The sequence below is a fragment of the Chelonoidis abingdonii genome, chromosome 1 (assembly GCF_003597395.2).
Source record: "Chelonoidis abingdonii isolate Lonesome George chromosome 1, CheloAbing_2.0, whole genome shotgun sequence".
Lineage (NCBI taxonomy): Eukaryota > Metazoa > Chordata > Testudines > Testudinidae > Chelonoidis > Chelonoidis abingdonii.
In genome coordinates, this window is record NC_133769.1 from 224,988,164 (window position 1) to 225,012,213 (window position 24,050).

The 24,050-nt window shown below is 44.8% G+C and overlaps 1 protein-coding gene across 1 annotated transcript in view; it reads right to left on the reverse strand.

Annotated features, from left to right (window-relative positions):
- Positions 1-1,024: 1,024 nt before the first annotated feature.
- The window catches only part of PDK3 (pyruvate dehydrogenase kinase 3), a 120,820-nt gene continuing 97,794 nt past the window's right edge, over positions 1,025-24,050 (reverse strand). Inside the window, exons 8-11 of the mRNA XM_032772419.2 lie at positions 22,719-22,820; positions 22,353-22,463; positions 12,805-12,918; positions 1,025-3,071 (exon numbers count right to left, since the gene is read on the reverse strand). Of these exons, the coding sequence (XP_032628310.2) occupies positions 2,928-3,071; positions 12,805-12,918; positions 22,353-22,463; positions 22,719-22,820 (471 nt within the window). The 3' untranslated portion in view covers positions 1,025-2,927. The remainder of the gene's footprint in view (positions 3,072-12,804; positions 12,919-22,352; positions 22,464-22,718; positions 22,821-24,050) is intronic.

Sequence of the window (24,050 nt, forward strand, 5' to 3'; positions counted from 1 at the left end):
ATAATCATACCATTTTCAATTATTTTGGTAATTTCTTTCAAAATACTTGTCAGCAAATAATTGAAAATGGTGTGATTATACTGTGTTATTTTGACAAATAAAAGATGCAGAATTTTAAAATATTGTGTGCAGAATATTTAATTTTTTGGAACAGAATTCCCTCAGGAGTACGGAGAGGGAGACCAACCACTGAGAGCGGGGTCTGCCTGCACTCAGCAAGAGTGACTAGAGGATGACAGGAAAACAGAGGAAGTAGGAGTGCCTGGGGGAAAGAGAAGAGAGCAGAATCTGCTCTCATCTCCCTTCTCTGAACTATCAGGACATGCAGAGGATTCGACGAATAAATTGCAATTGCAGCCATTTCAGAGGAAACGAGTTTTCAAGTACACAATAGGATGTGAAGAAAGTGTATATGGCACAAACTCCTCTTCCCTAGAGCAGTAAGGAGCATCTGGTGGCCATTCTGCAAGTGACAGAAACTTTCTTTGCTTAAGGAGGACCAAAGCATTCATCCTATTCAGTAGTCAGATTAGCCCTGAATGGTAAATTGTTTTAGATAAAGTAGTGAGTCAGCCATTATGGTAATACCTGCCCTTCATATCTTCACTTCTCATTCACCGGCTTTTGTATTTATTTTCTTAATGTACTTCTGCTACCCAAAAGGGAATTTATGCTTAACATTCCTGTGCATGGACTATTTTATTCATTTCATTCATAAACCACCAGTCGGCCAAGTTTTCCCCAAAGAGAAGCAGTCTAGACCTAAAAATCACTCAATGCGTCGTAACATGACTTTTTCCTAATAACTGCAAAAATTTTACACTTCTCATACATGTATTCTGTTCTCTGAAGTTCGTAGTTAATTATATTTTCAAGCAAATTTTACATTTTGCCACTTCACAGTCTCCCCATATGACCAGTTTTCATCTACTTTTTGGGGAATCTTTCAAACAGCAACAAGGATACAACTTAAAAAGAAGGAGATTGTAAAAGTACAAAAGATGGCAGGAACAGATTTTTCCCCCCCACCAAACTGACTAGATTTCTGGTCTAATGTGTCCTTTAAAATTAAGATTCTAGCCATTTAAAGTATTCTTCAGTGACTACATTGATTTTTCCACAGTGACAGATGGACCACTTGGCTGTAGCATGTGAATGGCAGTTTTCTCTCTCTTCAACCATGTGGGATTATCGTTTAACATCGGCACACAATTTTACAGGTGGTTAACTTCCATACAAGTACGTGGAAGTGTCTGCAGGATCAGGACTTTATCTTTTCTCAGTTTGTGCATCAAAAAAACAGGGTGCTGAGAGACTGAATTGCTTACAAGGTGCTTTGAGATCCTTGGATGAAGTGTGTTATATAAGTGCAAAGTAACATCATTACTCTAACTCAAACTAAGTTTTTAAAAAATATATCCAGGAAGTTATCACCTTTTCCTTATTTATCTAACAGACTTATTCTTACAAAATAAATGTTCAGGAGGACAAAGGGATATTTTGCTGAGTTTTAGTAAACAAGGGTTGTCTAGTTAAAATCTTGCAATATCTTTCAAACAATATCAAAACACCAGAGATATTGAGGTTGCATCTTCAAGTACAGTTGTCATTAGAACCCATTCTACCTTTACTCTTGTAGTTAGGCTATTACTAGAACGCCTAACCTCTATAGTACACTCTATGGACCCACGATATCAGAGGCAACATTTGGTGGAAACTTGGTATAGTACAGCTTATTGACATTCGTAAGTTAACTCTCAACCAAAATTAGAGAATGCTGTTACATGAATCTCCCTCTCTCCTTGGAAAAGTCATCAACTTATCAGCCATCTCCTATTTTCAATTACCCTTCATTGTTTCTATTATGCTCCCAGTTTAACAATATTTAGACCAGTAATGCTTTCCAAAAGCCAGTGTGCAACAACTCTCTATATACAGTGCAAATTCAAATGACCAGACTATTGTCTTTTGCTACATAGATAAATAAATTGGCAAAATTATTTACCGTTTTACAACTAATCAGGTTCCAGGTGACCAACATTCTTAAGGCAAATTCATTTACATGACTGGCCGTCTGGTTTCTCAGTATGCTTTCCCAAAAGCAAAGCAAAAAAGTATCTGACAGGCAAAGAACATCACATAAAATTTATTCTCTCACCTCTGTATCAATGGGAGTTACTTGCAAGAATGGAGAGAAGCACTGACCCCTTATAATCTTTTCTTAAAATAATGTGATTTATCATTTGGCATTTTGTGCAAATTCAGTAAAACATTAAGGCGCACATTAAGAGGTGAAAGTTGCAATGCCTTACAAGAATATATATTTTTGGATGCACTTGACAAATGGATTTGTGAATATGAGGAAAGCATTAGTTTAAAGCTACAGAAACGTTTTTAAGAACTATGCATCTCTATTGTCGTTAGCTACAAGATCTGAAGAGCCCAAAAGGGATTTTATATAATAGATGACACTGACTGTGCAATATCAAACTGCAGCAAAAAGTGGATTTCTAAGCACACATTCAGCTATGTTAGATCTTGTCTGTTACATCATATTGCTGAGTAAGATGCTATTGACTGTTAAAGGGATTCTATAGATCTTGCTGATTTTTATTTGTTCCTAAACACTGGAATACCCTTTCACTATACAGTTGTGTACTTAAGTGAAACCACAGGGCAATCCCATTTGTCAATATAAAACCAAACTAACTAAGCATATTTTGGTAAAGTTGTTATAATACCACCCACATCAAAAATGCTTAGTGCTTTTCTTAAGTTTCATACATCACTTTGTTTTTGCAATTTCAGTGCCCTCATAGGACTTTGTATGGAAGTAATTGGCTACTGCGGTTCAGAGGATTTTGGAACAAAGCATAGACTTTAAACTGAATGCAGAAGTCGTCTTCGGGAGAGACAAAGGTGGTAAATTATCGATTAGCTTTGTATTTAGACGCATCCCTGGGTTCACTGCTAGGATTGCTCCAGTCATCAGCTTCGGGTGTAGTCTTGTAGTGTCGCCATGCTGACTTATTAAAAACTGGAAGTCTTTCAAATGATTCACTTGAAAGAGCCTATAAAATGAAAGCAATGGTAAGAGATTGTTGTACCTGTCTCAGCAACAAAGTGGTAGACAAGATAACAGACTCTTTGTGAACACTAACTTCTGCATTCAACAAAAGTTTCAACTATTTACATGTGTCATAAGCATAATTCCTAATTCTGAACCTTAGAGTCCAAAATGTGGGTACCTGCATGAAACTTCCAAGCTTAATTACCAGCTTGGATCTGATAGCGCTGCCACCAGCCAAAAATTTCCAGTGTTTGGCTCACTCTGGTCTCCCCAAAACCTTCCCTGGGGGGACCCCAAGACTCAGATGCCCTGAGTCTTACCACAAAGGGAAATAACCCCCTCCCCTTGTTCTCTTTATTCGTCCCATGGTTCCCCTTCCGTGGGTATCCGGGAATACTGCTACTTGAGATTACAAAAGAGAGGGCAATTACAAAACAGAGAGGGATTTACCTTCCCCCTCCCTATGTTTTTCCCTCCCAGTTTTCCTAGAGAGACGTAATCTGGCACAGGGATTTCTATCCCAGAGCCTCACTGAGAAAAAGAAATCCAACAGTTTTAAAAAGAAAAGGCTTATATAAAAAAAAGAAGATCTAAAAATGTCTCTTTCAGTAGACAATTATATTCTGGGTCAAGTTGCTTAAAGAAAAATATCATATAACAGGCTTATTCAAAAGAAATACAATTTAACATCCCCAGCAACTACAAATGTAAATACAAAAAACCATAAAGCCTATTGTTCTTTACAATTTGTACTCACAATTTGGAACTGAGATTTAGAAGCTTGAAGTAGAAGGAGCCCTCTCATAGAGAGAGACAGCCGGACCCGACAAAGACACACACCCAAACATTCCTCCTGGTTTTTTAAAAATCTGTTTCTGATTTGGTTCTTGGTCAGGTGTTTGGTTCCCTTTGTTAACCCTTTACAGGTAAAAGAAACATTAACCCTTAGCTATCTGTTTATGACAACATGTCCCCTACATATGATATTTTAGAAGCCACTTTGACTATGCTTATGGTGACCCAGTTCAAAATGGGTTGACCATACTGCAATAAAAATCCATGAAAAAAATCCATTTTGAAATGCCCGCCGTCTCCATGGGAATGGTGGCTACAAAGAGAAAAAAAAGGAAGTGGTTAAAAGAAAAAAAAGAAGTTTTAGGGGGTGCTTTAGTTGTTGTTTTTTTTTTAACAACTATTTTGGCAGGCCCTTTCCCCTAGCTCAGTGGCTCTCAACTTTTCCAGACTACTGTACTCTTTTCAGGAATCTGATTTGTCTTGCACACCCCCAAGTTTCACCTCATTTAAAAAAAGACAGTTACCTTTTCCGTAACTGGTGTTCTTCGAGATGTGTTGCTCATGTCTACTCCACAGGAAGTGTGCGTGCTTGCCACATGCACTGGTGCTGGAAGTTTTTCTCCTAGCAGTACCCGTAGGAGGGAGCAACCCTTGCGACACCTAGAGTGGCGCCTGCCTGGCATGGTATAAGGGGAGCTGCGCGCTCCCCCCACCCTCAGTTTCTTCTTGCCAGATAACTCTGACAGAGGGGAAGGAGGGCGGGATGTGGAATAGACATGAGCAACACAGCTTGAAGAATACCAGTTACAGAAAAAGTAACTGTCTTTTCTTCTTCAAGTGATTGCTCATGTCTATTCCACAGTAGGTGATTCTAAGCTATATCTGTTGGAGGTGGGTAGGAGTTCACAAGTTCCCAGGACGGACGATGGCCCTGCCAAACTTGGTGTCATCCCTGGTTTGCGAGATGATCGCATAGCGCGAGGTGAACGTGTGAACCGAAGACCAAGTGGCAGCCCTACAAATGTCCTGGATGGGGACGTGGGACATAAAGGCAGCCGACGAGGCCTGTGCCTGGGTCGACTGTGCCTTCACGAGTGGTGGGGGAACACCCACCAGCTCATAACAGCACCGGTTGCACGAAGTGATCCAGTTGGAAAGCCTCTAGGTGGAGATCGGCTGGCTCCTTGTGCACTCAGCCAAGGTGATAAACAGTTGCAAGGACTTCCTGAATGGCTTAGTCCACTCGAGCTAGAGAGCCAAGGCCCACTGCATGTCAAACGTGTGGAGGTGACGCTCCTCACTGGATGCCTGAGGTTTGAGGCAGAGGACCGGCAGAAACATGTCCTGACTCATGTAGTATGCGGAGATCACCTTAGGGAGGAACGCGGCATGTGGGCAGAGATGGACCTTGTCTTTGTGAAAGACTGTGTACGGGGGTTCAGCAGTCAGGGCCTTGAGCTCCGACTCTCATCTAGCCAACATAATAGCAACCAGGAAGGCCACCTTCCATGAGAGGTGATACCAGGAGCACGAGGTCAACGGTTCAAACAGGGGCCCTGTGAGACAAGCTAAGACTATGTTTAAGTCCCATTGTGGAACTGGGGATCTAGAGTATGGGAAGAGAAATTCCAGACCTTTAAGGAACCGGCCACTCATAGCACAGGAGAACACCGTGTGTCCTTACACTGGCAGATGGAAGGCCGATATGGCCACCAGGTGCACCTTGACCAACGAGGGCGGCAGGCCCTGGGCCTTCAGGTGGAGGAGGTAATCAAGGATAAGCTGGATAGAGATGGACCACCGAGGAGACACCCTGGTCTGCCAACCACTTTCAAGCAGGACGCACTGAACCTGTTCCAAGCACACTCTCTTTTCTCCCCCTAACCACTAAGCAGCCACGCCGTGAGATGGAGAGCTGCTAGTTTGGGATGGAGGACAGGGCCGCCCAGAGGATTCAGGGGGCCTGGGGCAAAGCGGGGAAGCAGTGGTGGTCCGGGTCTTCGGCAGCATTTCGGCAGCGGGGGGCCCTTCAGTGCTGCCCCACTGCTGAAATGCTGGCCGAAGACCTGGACCGCTGCTGGGCCAGGGCTCACGGGGCCCCTGCAGGGCCTGGGGCAAATTGCCCCACTTGCCCTCCACTCTGGGCGGCCCTGATGGAGGAGGTGGCCCTGGTCCTGTGAGAGCAGGTCCGAGTGGAGCAGTAAAGCCACGGCGGAGGTACCACCAGGCTCATGAGGGTTCCATATCAGTACTGCCTGGGCTATGCCAGGGCGATCAGGAGGACCCAGGCCCTGTCCGACTTCATCTTTTCCAAGACCCTGCTGATTAGAGGGAACCAGGGAAAGGCATAGAGAAGCCTGCCTGATCAGGACAGGAGAAAGGCATTGGAGATAGCGCCCCTCCCCAGACCCACCCTGGAGCAGAACCAGGGGCATTGCCAGTTCTGTTGAGTCGCGAACAGGTCCACCTGGGGAGTTCCCCACCTTCGGAAGAGCCGGTGGGCCACTTTCTGGTGGAGGGACCACTTGTGTTGCAAGGAGAAGTCCCTGGTTAGGTGATCCACATTTTCATTCCGGTGGATATTGTGGGATATACAGAAGTCCCACAGCCCGAGGGCTTCTTGGCAGAGGATCGGGCCCCGCCTTACCTGTTGATATAGAAAATGGATGCCGTGTTGTCCGTGAGAACCTTGACTACCTTGTCCTCCAGCCGGGAGCAGAAGGTCATACACGCCAGCCACACTGCCCTGAGTTCTTTGACATGTATGTGTAGGGTCAGGTGTTGAGCCGACCACAGGCCTTGGGTCTGAACACTCCCCATATGGGCACCCAACCCAGGTCTGATGCATCGGACACCAGCTCCAACAATGGGGCCTTGTCCCTGAATGGGACCGCTTGGATCACATTGATTGGGGTGGACCACCACCTCAGGGAGGTGATCACCTAGTGTGGCACTGTGAGGACCTTGTACATCCCCTCTGTGGCCTGGAAGAAATTTGAGGCCAGCCAGAGCTGGAGGGGTCTCATCCTGAGTCTGGAGTGATGGACCACATACGTGCATGCCGACATATGACCCAAGAGCTGCAAGCAAACCCTGGCTGTTGTAACTGGGAACCTTGTGACCGAGCTGATGTGACTCTTCAGGGCCTTGAACCTGTCTGGCATGAGGGAAGCCTTGGCCGACACTGCGTCCAGGAGCGCGAATAAACTCTATGCCTTGGACTAGGACTAACATGGAGTTGGTATTGTTTACCAGCAGCCCCAAGGCGGTGCATGTGGACAGGAGGAGCACCATGTGATTCCTCACCTGCGACCGGGAGGTGCCCCTGACTAGCCAATCGTCCAGATATTGAAAGATTTGGACCCCCCCCTGCCATTTGAGGTAGGCCACTACCACTGACATGCATTTTGTAAACACCCTGGGGGCAGTGGACAGTCTAAACGGGAGCACCGTAAATTGGTAATAATTGTATCCCACCACAAACTGAAGGAAGCATCTGTGGCCCTTGAATATTTGGATGTGGAAGTACACGCCCTACAGATCGAGGGCAACGTACCTGTCCCCTGGATCCAGGGTGGGAATGATGGAGGCCAGGGAGACCATGTGGAATTTGAGCTTCACCATGTGCTGGTTTAGGCCCCATAGGTTCAGTATGGGTCTGAGCCCCCCTTTGGCCTTCATGATAAGGAAGTAACAGGAGTAGTATCACTTGCCCGTGAACTACTCAGGTATTGCCTCTATCACTCCTAGTTTCAGGCGTCGCCCCACCTCCTGCTCGAGCAGGGCTTCATGCAGTGGGTCCCTCCGGAGGGACAGTGGCGGGGAGTGGTTGGGCGGGGAGGAGGTAAACTAGAGGGTGTAACCCCGGGAGATGGTGTTGAGGAATGGTCCGAGCTGATTTGTGACCATTCCGGGAGGAAAGCATACAATCGGTTGGAGAAGGGAAGCTTTATTGCGGTTGGATCCCTGACCAGGACTGGCAGGTTGCCCCTGAGCGTCCCGTCAAAAACGCCTTTTCCTTGCCTTCTTGCCTTTAGAGGGACCAGACTGGGGAGCAGGTCGAAACTGTCTATGAGGACATCTCTTATAGTCCTGCTGCTTCTTATGGGAGGCCTCATACTTCAGAAGGGAAGCCAGGGTAGAAGTCTGCTGCAGCTTAAATTTAGGTTTTTGCTGGAGCCAGGACAAATAGACCCAGTGTCTGGATGGTCATGTGGAAGTCATTCATGCCATGCAGCTTTATATCTGTTTCTTCTGCAAACACAGCTTTCCCATCAAACGGGAGGTCCTTCATGGAAGACTGCATCTTGCTGGACAGCCCAGAGAGGAAGAGCCATGAAGCCCATCTCATGGACACTGCTGAGGCCATAGATCGCACGGTCATCTCCGCAGTATCTGAGGCAGCCTCCAGGGAAGCTCAAGCTGCCAATGTCCCTTCCTCCGCGAGCACCCTGAACTCCTTATCACACTGCTGGAGGGAGTCCTCAAACTTAGGCAGGGAGCCCCACAGATTGAATTCGTACCAGCCTAGGAGAGCCTGATGGTTCATCTCCCCGTAAGCGAAAGCTCGAAGATGAATAAATTTTTCTACCAAAGAGTCCGGTCTCTGAGAGTCTTTGTTCTTTGGGGTAGGGGCTGGCTGACCGTGCCATTCCCTGTGGTTGACCTATGTACCAGCATATAGGTATTCATGCCCCTTAGCGCGTATGAAGTACTTTTGCTCAGACTTCTTTGATATACGGGCCAACGAGGCCAATGTTTGCCACAGGGCATTTGAAAACTTAGCCACCTCTTCATGGAGTGGCAAGGCCACCCTACCCAGTGGCGAGGGGGACAGCACATTGAACAGGGAGTCCGCAGGCTCTTCCGTCTCATCTGCCTGGAGGTGTATGCTTGCTGCCACCCTCTTTATGAGGTCTTGGTGGGCTCTGAAGTCCTCCTGCGGGATTCAAGGGGTCGAGGTCGCAGTCGCCTCATCCGGGTGGGGCGAAGAGGCTGGCGCGGTGCTCAGGGTGTCGGCTGGCACTGGAGGATCCACCACCTGGTTGGACTCTGGGGACGGTGCCAAGGACATGTGTCCCACCAACTCTTTTGTCAGGGGGCTGGAGATGGAGGCTGACGGAGCCTCTGAAGCTCCAGCCACTAGCGAGCTCCCACCGAGCGAGCTACATCGGAGGCCACGGTGCCTACTGGTACCACTGGGCCAGCCACGATACTCAGTGCCACTGCACTTGCTGTGGCACTGATGGAGCCGGCTGTCGAAGTTGGCTGGTCTGGCTAGAAGCGCAGCTATGAACGGAGACCTGGCTGGCGTAGGATCCATTGCTGTGTCTCGACTGAGAGAAGCAGCGTTGCCGGGACCTGCAATAGTCACGGGACCGTGATCTCGACGTAGAGGACCAGCACCGATCGGAATAGCTGCTCCACAAACGGCCTCGACAGGCGGACCTGCGACAGTGAGACAATGACGATCAATGTCCAGGACTGTGATGTCTCGGCAAAGACTCAGAGCGGGAGTCTGAGCGGGAACAGCGTTGAGGACTGTGCCTTGACCGACTGCAGTACCCTCTTCAGGACGAGGACCGACAACAAATGTCCGCCGCGGTCCCATCGATATCTGCTGTCTGAGGAGGACCAGTGTCGTAAGTTCTGGCCGGACGGAACCGAGCCCGACAGTCTAGTTGGCATCGGGGGCAATCCCTGTGGACTTTGCCCCGAGCAGACGCTGAGCGGTGATCCACGTCAGGAACGTTCCCTTGATTGAGACTGGTACTGAGCCAGGGGTGACTGCGGAGATCCCAACAGCGGCTTGCCTCTGGAGCACGGGGCTGACATCGGTGGAGCTCCAGGCACTAGCATGGGCATCCCTGCGCTGCCTCTTCCCACCCCTTCCCTGCCCCCTATTTCAACCCCTCTCCCGAAATCCACACCCCACCTCTGCCCCCTCCCTGCCCCCAGGTGGGGCAGGAGGAATATGGGGTGCGGCAGGGGCTCAGGGTAGGGAGTTGGGGTGTGGGGTGCAGGAGGAGTGAGGGGTGTGGCAGGGGGCCAGGGTGCAGCGTGCGGAAGGGCGTTGGGGTGCAGGAGGGGTGCGGCAAGGAGCAGGGGCTCAGGGTGCGGCGGGGTGAGGCAGGGGACTCAGGGCAGTGGGTCAGGGTGCAGATTATGGCAGGTGGTTGGGGTGTGGCATGGGGCTCAGGGCAGGGGGTTCGTTGCAAGAGAGGTTCGGGGGACAGGTTCTGACCCGGGACACTCCGGGAAGCAGCCGGAACCTGTGGGAGGAGGGGCACAAGGGTCTGTGTGTTGCTGTTGCTTCAGGCACTGCCCCCAGTAGCTCCCACTGGTCGGGAATCAGGAACTGCAGCCAATGAGAGCTGCTGGGGGCACTGCCTGAAGGAAGAGCAGCACACAGACCCCTGTAACCCTGCCGCTTCCCGGAGCAGCACGGGGACAGGCAGGGAGGGAGCATGCCCTTCCCCTGGTGCGCGTCGGGCCAGAGCCGCTCTAGGTAAACGCTGGGGAAGAGCGGGGAGCTGCGAAGAGCTCGCATGCCACAGAAAATAAACCTGTGGGCCTCATGTTTGAGACCTCTGGCCTAGCCTCCTTCCCAGACTTCCCTCAGTGCCATTGCAAAGAGGGAGTCTTCCTAGTCCTCTTGCCATGTCCCGTGGAGGGGGAGCAGTGCCGACTGGTGGATGGCACTGGCTGATTGCTGCCTACCGACACCACAGTGACCGGTACTTACTCCATCAGAATGGTCCATAGCCTAATGTCTCTTTCCCTTTTAATCCAGGGCTTAAACGATTTGCAAATTTTGCACCTTTCGCTGATGTGCGTTTCTCCCGAACAGCTCAAACAGTCTGTGTGCAGGTCGCTTCTTGGCATAGAATGCCGACAAGAACCACACGACTTAAATCCCAGGGCTCGGGGCATGCCCCTGCCTGGACTCACTGACTAACTAAAACTAACTACTCAGCTAACTAATTACAGGTACTAAACGAATGAACAGTTCTGGGGACGAGCTACAGCGAAGCTGGAGCAGAGCAGTTCCGACGCACCTTCACTGGCGGCAAGAAGGAACTGAGGGTTGGGGAAGCGTGTGGCTCCCCTTATACCGCGCCAGGTAGGTGCCACTCCAGGGCTTGTGGGGGGGCGCTCCCCCTCTATGGTTTTGGCTAGGGGAAAAACTTTCAGCACCAGTGCACATGGTGAGAATGCACACCTACCGTGGAATACACATGAGCAATTACTTGAAGAACTACTACCTGCTTACAAAAATCAGACATCAGACACAAAAATGTCACAGCACACTATTACAGCTTACTTTCTCATTTTTGCCATACAACTATAAAATAAATCATTTAGAATATAAAAACTGTACTTACATTTCAGTTTATAGTAGAATATAGAGCAGTATAAACAAGTCATTGTCTGTATGAAATTTTAGTTTGTACCTACTTCACTAGTGCTTATTATGCTGCCTGTTGTAAAACTAGGCAAATATCAAAATGACTTGATGCACCCCCTGGAAGACCTCTGCGTAGCCCGATGGGTACAGTATCCCTGGTTGAGAACCACTGTCCCAGATCTAACATGATTAATTTGTATCTAGAACTGAAGCCAGCTGGCTTGATGCAATCCAGGCAAGACTGAGATAGTGTTGGTGGGTCATGGAGAAGCAGCTGGAAGAGGTGGTAGAATTCAAAGAGGGACTGCAATTGTGAGTTGTAACACAAGTGCACAACTTGAGGTTTCTGTTAGATCCTGGGCAGCTCCTGGATGTACAGGTGGCAGTTTTTTCTATTTATTGCATTTTGCTGGGCTGCTGAGTAAGCCCACAAAATTCAACTTCTCTCTCCAGTTAGGACCTTGCCACACTTATCCATACCTTTGTCAAATCAAGATTAGGATTACTGTAATGCACTCGACGTGGGGTTACACTTTGGTACCATTCAGAAGATGAAGCCAGTGGAGAATTACTTATTAAGTGCTTACTCAGTGCAGCTGCACGGACTAGCACTATGTGTCATGCATTGACTTGAAATAAGCTTCAGGGTCGGATTCAAGCAGTTGGCTTTAAATGTCCTGATTTATTTGTGACTTGGTTACCTGAGTGATGCCTCTCCCCCCAGGATATACTGCTACAGTTGAGCTCAGCAAACACACTCGAGATGGAACTCCCTTAATGTAAGAGAGGGAGCGACTGGTAGAATATTTGCCATGACAGTTTCTCTATTTGGTGATGATCTAGTCTGACCTCCAGTATAATACAGACCATAAAACTTCCCCACAATAATTCCTACAGCGTATCTTTTAGAACAACATCCAATCCTGATTTAAAACTTGCCAGAGATGGAGAGTCAATCCTTGGTAAATTCCAAACAACGATTATCTAACCTGCATTGGTAAGGGCAAGGTTCATACTAAGGGGTGAGCCCCAAAGATGGGAGAAGTAAAAGTGAAGACAAAGGGGGAGAAAAAAAGAATAGATATGGAACATTTTAACCTGTATCATTATCCTACACTTCAATGTGAACTTCTTCCTGCTCTCCCAATTTAATTGTGGTCCCAAGTGTCAGAAACCAAAAGAACAAAAGTATTAAAAGTTGCCTGCCATCAAACCAGAATCTTGGGTATCTCATCACTTTAATATGGATCAAAATCAAAATATGGAACAAAGACCCAACATTAAGGGATAAAAAAAACATACTGGAAACAAGCTAATTCAATATCAAAGCCTGTGGTCAAAAATGCCACTTTTATAGCTTCAGTTTTTAAATTCTGCATGTCTGATTTAAATAAAGTACAATAATACAAGTTAAAAAAACCTATATATATACACTGGAAACAAATATAATGAGGAACAGTTGACTGTTCTGCCTCAAGAGAATTAATTATATTGAGAGCTTTACTATCTTATGATGGAATCAAGTTGTTACCTTCAAATAAATTACAGCATCAGTACCAACGCCCTCCATTGAATAGAGTTTGAGATCCCCTTGAAAGTATCTAGCATAAAGACGAGAGATTGGCAAACCATACCCAAATCCAGCCTACAAAACAAAACAAACATTTGTGGTGGTGAAGTTAAAAATCAATATGTACAAACAAGGTTAAAGAAAGCTAATTACCCTATTTGTATCAATATGCCCTTCAGGCTCTTTTGTTCCTCACTCTATATAATATATTGCAGCCTTCTTTCTGCCTTTACAAGATTTACTTGCTTAAATATTAAAGAGAAAAATCTCCAACAGCAGTATACATTTTGGCAACATACAAAAAAAAGGACCAAATCTGATTACAGGCTTTAGTAGACTAGATCGTGCATGTTCTTACTTTCCCAAGAAGACAGTTAATTTAGCAGCACAAACAGTAAACAGTCCCTACCCAACAAAAGAGGATGATGCTTTGTACAGCTCTCTCATAAGATAGCTTGTGCTGCAATATTCCATTCATTGTTGTTGGTACTGAGTAGCTGACAGCAGTTTATTATCTTGGAATAGAATGTGGAAAAAACAAGACACAGCCATGCATACTTCAACTGATCTAGCAATGTAGACCAATGACCGTTGATGGCATGTTGCAACATGCTGCAATGGAGGACAGAAGGGACGTGTAGGGAAAGTAAGGACTCCAACTTTATTAATAATATACAAAATAGTAATAGGCAGATAGCCCTTGCCATGGTTACCCATCATCCAAAAAATCATGCTGCAGCATAGTAGCCCTTCTGTTGAACATTAAGGCCCCATTATAAGCCACACTCTACTTGCCTAGGCACAGACTTCTCATTCATAGCCTTGAAGTGGTTACTAAGACCTGTATCTCCAATTACATAGGAGACAAAGTCTTCCTCTTTCATGACCCTAGCCTATGGAAATGAGGGTTATCATACTGGCAGTCTTCTCTTTCACTGCACATAGCGGAACAAGTTTCTACCTGTAGATCCAAGCTTTCAGCCCTGTGACAGAGTGGCAGAGTTACCAGGTGAGCTTGCACTCTGATCACTCAGTTCCCTCAGAAAAAGATGTTTAGATAATTAACTTAAATTACTCCACTCAGGAGCATGTGAGGGAGGGAGGCTGGGCAAGCTGAAGAGCCAACTGATTGATAAGAAGGGCATAGGAAAGCAGCGAGGAGGAGAGAGGATCAGGGCTAGCTGAGCCCAGTCTCCTGGAGATCTCAGACTAAAAAAACTGCAGCTCCTCTCAGGTCCTGAGGGAAGGGCCACAAGCACAGGGTACACTGCAAATAGTACTGCTGAAAGAGATTGTAAATGAATGGCACAGTTGGATAAACAACTATGGGAGTCTAAACAGATTTCTGTGATGCAAAAAGACAGGAGTGGAGCATGCCGTTTCAGCCCCCCACAATGCGTGCCCAGCTGAGGCAGAGAATCACCATACTTGTTATTTGTTTGCATCCCCCTACATTGGCAAGGCCTTTCCAAAGCAAGAAAAATAGGCTGCAATAAACAAAGTGCTTGAAAACTCTGCTCTTACAAAGCAATGAACAGCAAAATGCTGCCAAGAAAGTTTGAACTACAGCAAAACAACAAGAAAGGCAAACCAGAAGCACAGGAAAAAGACCAAAATGCTCATTTAACATTCAGTCATATATATAACCTAGTCCTTGTGAAGAATCACATCCCACAAATGTGAACAAGCAAATGGCTGCTCCAACTTCTTGGTTAACTAACTCACTGACTAGAGCAGGGGCAGGCAACCTATGCACATGTGCCAAAGGCAGCACATGAGCTGATTTTCAGTGGCACTCACACTATCCAGGTCCTAGCCACCAGTCTGGGAGGCTCTGCATTTTAAATTTAATTTTAAATGAAGCTTCTTAAACATTTTAAAAACCTTATTTACATTACATACAACAATAGTTTAGTAATATATTAACTTATAAAAAGAGACCGTATAAAAACATCAAAAATGTACTACCAGCACGCGAAATCTTAAATTACATTGAATAAATGAAGACTTGGCACAGCACTTCTGAAAGGTTGCTGACCCCTGGACTAGAGGAATCCTCACCTCTGTGGCTCCCTAGCAAGCCCACCCACTGTTTGGGGGGCAGTAATGATAAACAGAGCTGTTGTAAGAAACCCTGTATGGGAATTCTAGTAGCACCAATAACCAGTAACACGTTGCATAATAAGGCTGTTAATGTGTCATCTTGACAGACTTCAGAGAAAAGTTACTAATGAGGATAGCGTTAATAACCCTGGCGTGAGCCAGGCATTATGTACGTGAGTTGCTGTGCTAACTTCCTCACATAGATCTGCCAAAGAACCTCAGCCCTGACCTTTTTCAGAAAATCAACAATGGTAAAAGCATCACATTGTGTACAAACTGCATTATTATAATCTTGCTCTGTCTTCGCCTCTCTCCATCTCCTTAATTTAGGACCTTAAATGATAAAAGTAAAGTAAATCACACTGTCTTCTTCTTGAATTGATACACTTTAAACTGTATGGAAAAGTAGCATCAAATTGCAATGAGTCAGTCACTACACAAGCATATATCCACTGGTGGCATTATACTTATTGCTATGGCCACCATCTTGAAAGCTGAAACTTTCAATCAGTTCAGACCCAAAATCTGCCTCCCAGAAAAGAAGGTAAATATCATGTAAGGTCCTCAGAGAAATAGAGTAATACATGCAATGAACACACAAATGATATACATGTACATACATTCAAATTATTAGTATGGATATTGTGTTACAAACAAAAATGTGTACACAGAGTGGAAGAGTATCTTGTGAGAAGCGTACCTTGGGATTCTTTAGGGCAAGACCTGGGCATTTTATATTTTGGAAAGCCAGGAAACCCCCATTCCAATACAATGTTTCTAGCCTTGGCAGACTGCAAGATATGTGGTGTCAGATCCTTAGCTGATGTAAAATGGCACTGAAGTCAACAATGCAACACTGGATTTATATCAGCTAGGGATCAGGCCTGGATTTTAAAATACACAATGGGATGCTATGTTATGAACGTTTTACCAGCATGAGTTTGGGATGTCCTACACAATTAATGCATGGCTTCAACACTCATGAGTAATACAGCTATTCCAAACTCATATTGATAAAACCTTTATACCCCAGCTCCCATGACATATTCTCTCATGTTATGCAGCTTTATCATGTCTATCTTTACAGACACACATGGGAAGTTGCCTGATTTTTACAGAAGCTAAATGCAGAGACCTGGATTGGTTTACAGCATTGCTTAACTTTTAAGTTGATGGCTATAACAGTAAGTTGGAGGGAAATGGAAGCGAGAAACGGTGAAGATAATTCCTGGAAACACTTGTCATGGTGCTTGTTATATAGTTATTAGTATCTGTGCTTCCACTGTCAAAATAGCTGTTTGTTTACTTGCTCTCTCTTTTAAATTAAAAAACAGCATGCCATAAACTCACTTCTCAAAGACTCCCATTAACACAGGACATACAGGCACATGCATCATTTGGAGACACCTCATTTTAAGAGCACATTTATTTCTTGTGAATCGTTAACAAGGGAAGAATTCTTCCTAGGACAGCAAAATAATCAATTTCCACAAAAATGTTTTAAAAAACAACACTCAAATCTTTGCTGGACATAGGACATTAGTTATTTTACTAAAGTTAAAAAGCATGTGAATGGGAAGAGCTAACAGTTGACATGATTCACACTCAAGAGTGGATCAAGACTAAACAGAACCCACTGCCCCTAAATTTTGGGCACCCGGTCTTTCTTGTTTCCTGTCCCTTACTTTTGTCTGTGCCATCCCACACCAATTCATTCCTTTATTCTACCTTCCCCTCCCCACATTCTCCAGCTCACTCTTCGGAAAGCAGACTTCCTATTTTTCATGCAGTGTTTTGGTGGACACCCTGAAGGCCACAAGGTTCAGATTCCAGGGATCTTGTTTTAACATGGCCCTGTTCTCTCAAGTAAAAGCATGCCAACTAACACACATTAATTGTTGTGTCAGGGCTGTCCTTGCTCTAGGACACAGAATACAGGCAATGGGGGCAAAACTCTGTTCTTTGAGAAAACAAGCTTTCTAACACCAATCTTTCATCACGCATTAGAATGTGCAGTAGATACATGGGAAATGTATTCCACACTGTATTAAATATGCTCTGTTAGCATTATCAATAAGATTTAAATTAGAGCACATTTTCCCCACTATAAATAGTTACCTTGTACATATCAGGCAGATTTTAAATGTGTGATTTAAATCATTCTCTTAAAGATTTAATTGTCATTAAACATAAATGTTAATGGACTCAACTGTTGTTTGTCAATTATAAATACACAGTATGGGTGATCCCAAGACCTTGTCAGAATCAGAATGCTGGTAGCACCAATGCTCGCCCAGTGGGGGCCCTAAGCAGGAATATTTTTGATGCCTCCCCCACACAACACATACTAATAATTAATGGAGGGGGGAGCGCCGTGAGCTGCTTAGGGCCCTAAGCAATTGCTTAGTTTGCTGATGCCTACCAGGAGGACTGGCTGCCATGGTAACAAGGTTTCTCCATTGACCTAATTTTGTAGCAGAAGTTATTGAAATAGAAGGAACATTCATCAATGAACAAAAACCAAAATCAAAGTAACGTTTCATACATTGTGTATGGGCTCATTTAAAAAATGGGACAGCAAGTTAAAACAGAAAAATAAAAGTAATAATTTTACATTATTTGACAAGGTCTGATATATGTTACATAAACTAAAATAAGAATATCATATAATCATTTGAAGTATAGACCTTCCTTTCTATGCAGGAGTGATGGGTCTTCACTGAGTTACGTTTTATGGTCTCTAATATTCAGTGATGGAAAAAATCTTCCTAAGGTATAGATGGGCAGATTGATTCAATTTAAACAGGAAATTATTTCCTATATTATCCTGAACTATCTGCTTTTGTGGCCAAAAAACTGAGCAGTTGACCATATCATCTCCCTCAACAATGGAATCAGCAATAGGTCTTATATATCTGCACTGGATGAAACAGGACAGTGAGCCTCGCTTTGGAAATCTTCTCCACTCTATTTAGATATCTGTGCTATAGGTTCTCATTACTCTTGATACTTCCTTCTGAACATACATGGATCATGTAGTGATAGAGCTCTCTCTCTCTCTCTCTATTTGGTCTATTACCCTAGGGGACAGAAGTCAGACTTCCAGGGCAATAATTGCCAGGATTACTTTTCTTTCCTTCTTTCAATTGCTCATACAGACAGAAGAGGGAAATGATGCCTTAAGATGGAGTAGAGTAGAAGAAAACTGAAATATAAATGCTATAGAACAAACGTAGCCAAATTGCGGCTCGTGAGCCTCTTTTACAGTTAAAGTGTAGCTCGCAGAGCCCCCCACATCCCCATTCTCTGTCTACCAGATTGGGGGCGGGGACTTGGGGCTTCTGCCCAGAGGCAGGATGGTGGGCCTAAGGGTTTCAGCCCCGTGGAAGGTGCCTGCTGGGCCTAGGGGCTTCTGCCCTGTTGGGAGGGGGGAAAAGAGCTCGGGGTTGGAGCTCCAGCTGGCGCTACAGCCCCATGGGGCAGAGGCCCTGGCCGGCACATCTGGCTCTCAAACATCTGAAGATTATTATATGTGGCTTGGACGGTCAGTAAGTTTGGCCACCCCTGCTATAGAATTGCAACTGATTTGTAGATTAGGAGACAAATAGAAGGTTCCATTCATGGGAAACATATAGGTATGGGAAAAAATGAAAGTGGAATATAGTATCAATTACAGGCAGAGAAATTTTACAGTGGAATTCCTAGAGAGAAAGTGATTTAGAGGGAAGGAGTTCCCACACAGATTGACAGCACAAGTAGAATAGTAACACCTTCCCCACCCCCTGAATTCTGTAGAATCTCAGGGAAAATAGAAGATGGCACAACTGCATAAGCAAAAGCCCCAATCCTGCAAGCACTGATGCACATGCTTAGAAATAAGCATGCTTGTCAGTTGTTGCAGGATTGGATACCAAGTGAGAAGGTATGGATTAAGTGGATGAGAAATTAGATATTAAATAGAACCATCTATACAGAATTAGGAAAGACAGGAAGGCGGTTTTTAACTGGCTTCACAGATGGAAAAGAAGTGACTGAAAATGACACAGGAAATAATTTGCTCATAATAGTCTAGATCTTACAAAGTTTAAAAGGACAGTAGTTTAGGAAAACCATAAAAGGAGAAATTAAAAGTAGTGATGACAAAATGTGATTAAGGAATGAATAAAACATTTTATCGGATTCATGGTATGGAAGAGTTCCAGACAAAGGTGGTACAGTTAGAAGAGAGACTGGAGTCAAGGAGGACTAAACAATTCAGATTTGAATTAAAGAGCCCATTCCATGTTGCTGACTATCCAAGAGGATTTTGTAGAAAAAGAGCATTTCTGTTTTTGAAGCATTTGGTATTAAATCTAGAATATGAAAGAGTCAAAAGCAGCAATAGAAAGATGGGCAATAGAAAGATGAGAGTGCAAGTCAACAGAGATGTAGATTAGGGTTCATTTGCATTGAAGGAACATCTGAGGCTGAAGCAAACAATGAGACACCCAAAAAGAGAAGCAGATGGTTGAGGTGGAGCCTTGAAGTTCTCCACTCAAATAATCTGAAGGAAAAAAGTAATTTTCTCTGTACCAATGAGATTGTTCCATGCCAAACACATTACGTGTATGAACTAGAATGTAAGCTCTCTAGGGCAGGCATAATATCTTCTTATTTGCTTACAAACAGCAAAGCAAACTAATGGAGTTCACCACCACTGCCAAATACCAACAAGAACACGCTTGGTAGGAGAGTATTTAAAAGATGAAGAGGAAAGTGCCAAAGATACCATTTTTACCTGACATACTCAAGGATAAAAACTGCATAAGAAACTGTACAGAACAAACAAGATGAGGAGTATCTATGATAAAAGGCAGGTGCACTGTAGGTCATTAACCAATCCTCTTATTAAATAATGCCAGCCAAGTGGTACACTAGTTAGACCAGGGGTCAGCAACCTATGGCACACGTGCCAAAGATGGCAAGCGAGCCATTTTTTAATGGCAAGTGACTGCCTGCTGGGACTCCATGTGCCATGAAAAATCCTGCCAACGCGGCAAGCTGTGGGGTCCGTGGTCCCAGGCTGGAGTGTCGGCCCGAGCGCAGCAAGCCTCTGCCCCGCTTCCCCGCGCGCAGCGCTCTGGGGGCTGGGGCTAGGCGCTCCCGTGGGGCAGCATTTGGCTCCGTAGGGAAGGAAAGACGCTCCCCGCTCATCCGGAGCCCTGCTGCCACGCACACAGCGCTCTGAGGGGCAGGCCAGGGCTGCGTGCACGGCAGGGCTCCAGATGAGTGGGAAGACTCATGGTAAGGGGGCCGGGGGAATTGGGTAAGGGGTGGGGGCAGTCAAGGGACAGGGAGCAGGGTTGTGGATAAGGGTTGGGCAGTCAGGGGACAGGTAGGGGGTAGGGTCCTAGGGGGGCAGTCAGGGGATAAGGGGCAGGGAGGCTTAGATAGGGGTGGGGTCCCAGGAGGGGTAGTCAGGACAAGGAGCGGTGGGGGGTTGAGGGTTCTGGGGGGGGCAGTCACCCAGCCCTCTGCCCTGAGCCCTGACCCCCCACACACACCCAGCCCCTGCCCTGAGCCCTGCACCCCCAGCCACCACCACCCCCCCTGAGCCTGTACCACCCAGCCCTCTGTTGACTCCTTCACCCCCCCCATGACCCCAGCCCTGACTCTGGCACCCCACACATACCCAGCCCCCCTACCCTGACACCTGCACCCCTCCTCACATGCCCCCAGCCCTCTGCCCTGACTCTTGCACCCATCCCCAGCCCCCCACACATGCCCCACCCCCCCTGAGCACCCTGAGCAGCCCTGCAATGGACTCACATTCCCACCTGCACCCCTCACACCAAATGGGAGCTGCCCAGGTAAGTGCCCCCACACCCAAACCTCCTGCCCCAACCCTGAGCCCCCTCCTTCATTCTAGCTCCTGGCCAGACCCTTCACCCCCAGCCCTGTGCTCAGTCACTCCCACCCTCAGCTCAGTGCAGAGAGAGGAAGAGAATGGGCCAGAACCAGGGAGAAGGTAGGTACCCACTGTATGTGGGCAGGGCCGGGACCCCAGACCGGCACTGGGCTGAGCGGGTCCAGGCAGCCGGGATCCCGGCTGGCAGGAGCCGGAGGATGGAACCCCTGAGCGGCAGTGGGCTGAGCCGCTCAGCCCACTGCCGGTCTGGGGTCCCGGCTGCCAGCCCCACACAGCCCGCTGCCGGTCTGGGGTTCTGGCTGCCAGACCCTTCCAGCTGGGGTCCCGGCTGCAGGCCCCACTGGCCCACTGCCGGCCCACTAGGCCTAGGTGAACAGAACCCCAGACCAGCAGCGGGCTGAGCGGCCGGTGGCGTAAGATCAACATTTTAATTTAATTTTAAATGAAGCTTCTTAAACATTTTGAAAACCTTGTTTATTTTACAATACAACACTAGTTTTAGTTATATAATATATAGACTTGTAGAGAGAGACCTTCTAAAAAACATTAAAATGTATGACGCCGGCACATGAAAACCTTAAAGATATTACTGAAGAAGAATAGAATGACAGATGCCACTATTAAAGAACAAAGACTAAAATGAGTTAGCTGGTGACACCACATATTACAAACAAATTTTCATTTCATTTTATTTTTAGAGGACAAAGACTTAAACTTGTATGAAGGTTATTTTTTAAAAATCTGATACAAACTCACTTCCTGCTTACTCTGTAAGTGCTATAATACTGAAAAAAGTAGCTCAGCTAATCGGCTACTATTTGGTGTACATGCAAAACACTATAGCAGGGGCAGGCAACCTATGGCATGCGTGCTGACGTCGGCACATGAGCTGATTTTCAGTGGCACTCACACTTCCTGGGTCCTGGCCACCGGTCTGGGGGGCTCTGCATTTTAATTTAATTTTAAATGAAGCTTCTTAAACATTTTAAAAACCTTATTTACTTTACATACAAAAATAATTTACTTATACATTATAGACATAGAAAGAGACCTTCTAAAAACTCTAAAATGTATTACTGGCACACGAAACCTTAAATTAGAGTGAATAAATGAAGACTCGGCACACCACTTCTGAAAGGCTGCCAACCCCTGCACTATAGGCTAGTTAATTTAGATACTAAACACCTTTCACACTAATCTGTTTTAAAATGCTGCGCTGTAGATAGTTATTTCCAATAATATGGTATTCAGGACACTCAAAGGAAAGTAATTTCCTACTCCAAAGTTAAGTTGCTAAAAATGAATAATAGAAGAATTAGCAGTGTTTTCTCCTGGTAAGTTTTGCCAACACAGATTTCCTGATGATATCCAATTTCTGTGATAGAAAAACTTCAAGAAGTTTTAATGTAGGAAAACAGATTACTCTAGGAGAGAGACTAGAGTGTAACTGCACTTACGTTCTGAAAAAAGTATTTTACCTTGACCCACAGATGCTTACCAAAGGTGCAGCTCTTGTTGGCTCCAAACTAGGCCTAGGTGCTGTTGAGTACATGTAGTTAAACAGTCGATCTATTTTTCTCAGAGGGACACCACCTCCTTGATCACTTATCTACAGAAAAAAAGTCAAGGTTTTACTTGAACACTCAATATCTGCTCGGGAACAGAAAGTTCAAGCATCAAACACAGACAAAGTATTATTTAAATTACTTGAATAAACATTAATGCAAATGGAATGAGTGCCAGAACCTATATAGAGAACACAATTTAAATTTATCTTTAATTTTACAAGGATTATCAAAAACATTACTAATATGAGCATGTCTTTGAAAGTCAGTTCAGCAGTTTAAAAATATTATTAGTTTACCTTTATGGATAGATCTTCTTTCCCCAAAGTGACTAATGTTTTAATTGATGGATAGCCTTCTTTCCTACCTTCATGTAATTCCACTGTAGCTCTCATTGAGTTCTAAAGTTAAAATCATATGTTTTAGATTCTGATATATTCTCCACCTCAACTTTACCATAAATACTTTTAGTAACAATGTACAAATCAGATACATTTTCACTGTGTTATTCTGAAAAACTTGTGAATAAAACTGCCCTACATGTATACATGGATACAGAAGAGGGTATACATGAGTGAACTCAAGATGTAATTGACAGCAAGTCAACTATCAATTTATTACATTTTTATATTGTAATAGTTTACTGTAAGTAACTTAATATTTCTATTGGATACAATACCAAAAAGCACAAAACAATTCAGTAGAACTTTGGAGTTATGAACATCAGAGTTATGAACTGACCAGTCAACCACAAATCTCATTTGAAACTGGAAGTACACAATCAGGCAGCAGCAGAGACAAAACAAAAACAAAAAAGCGAAGCGAATACAGTACAGTACTGTGTTAAATGTAAATTACTAAAAAGAGAAAGGGAAAGCAGCATTTTTCTTTTGCACAGTAAAATTTCAAAGCTGTATTAACTCAATGCTCAGTTGTAAACGTTTGAAAGAACCACCATAAAGTTTGTTAAGAGTTACCAACATTTCAGAGTTACAAACAACCTCCATTTCTGAGATGTTCGTAACTCTAAGATTCTACTGTAAAGAAACGTATTTCTGCATTAAATTACTCATACATACCAACACTGCCCACCTCCACAGTACAGACATTAAACACTTGTATTAGTCATATAAATGAAATATATCACTATACTTTGAAAATAATTGCAACAGAAGTATAGTAAAGCCTTGATGTGCCTGACCCACATCAGAACTGTTATGTTGCAGTCATTTAATCAATGCAATTTGCACTCTCAGTATATCACAAATGTAACACCACTTAAAGCTACTACTGTGTGTTTGACTTTTATATTAGTGCACAAATGATATTTTATAGTTTTACAAACACATCTACAGCATCACTCCACAAATTCGCATCAACTCTGTCCTAGAGAAAGTCACATATCATATAGCTCATGACAGGATAGGGGAAACATAGCAGTCACGTACATGCACATTAATGGAAAACACAAAAAGAAAAATATATTCTTTGGAAAAACTCCACATTGCTTTCTACTGAATTTATTTGTTTTCTTTAATTTATAAAATGTGCGCAATTATGTCTTTCAGCGAACTTGCACATTATTTCACAAAACATATAATTTTTGCAGTTTAATGTCTCTCCTGTTCTCT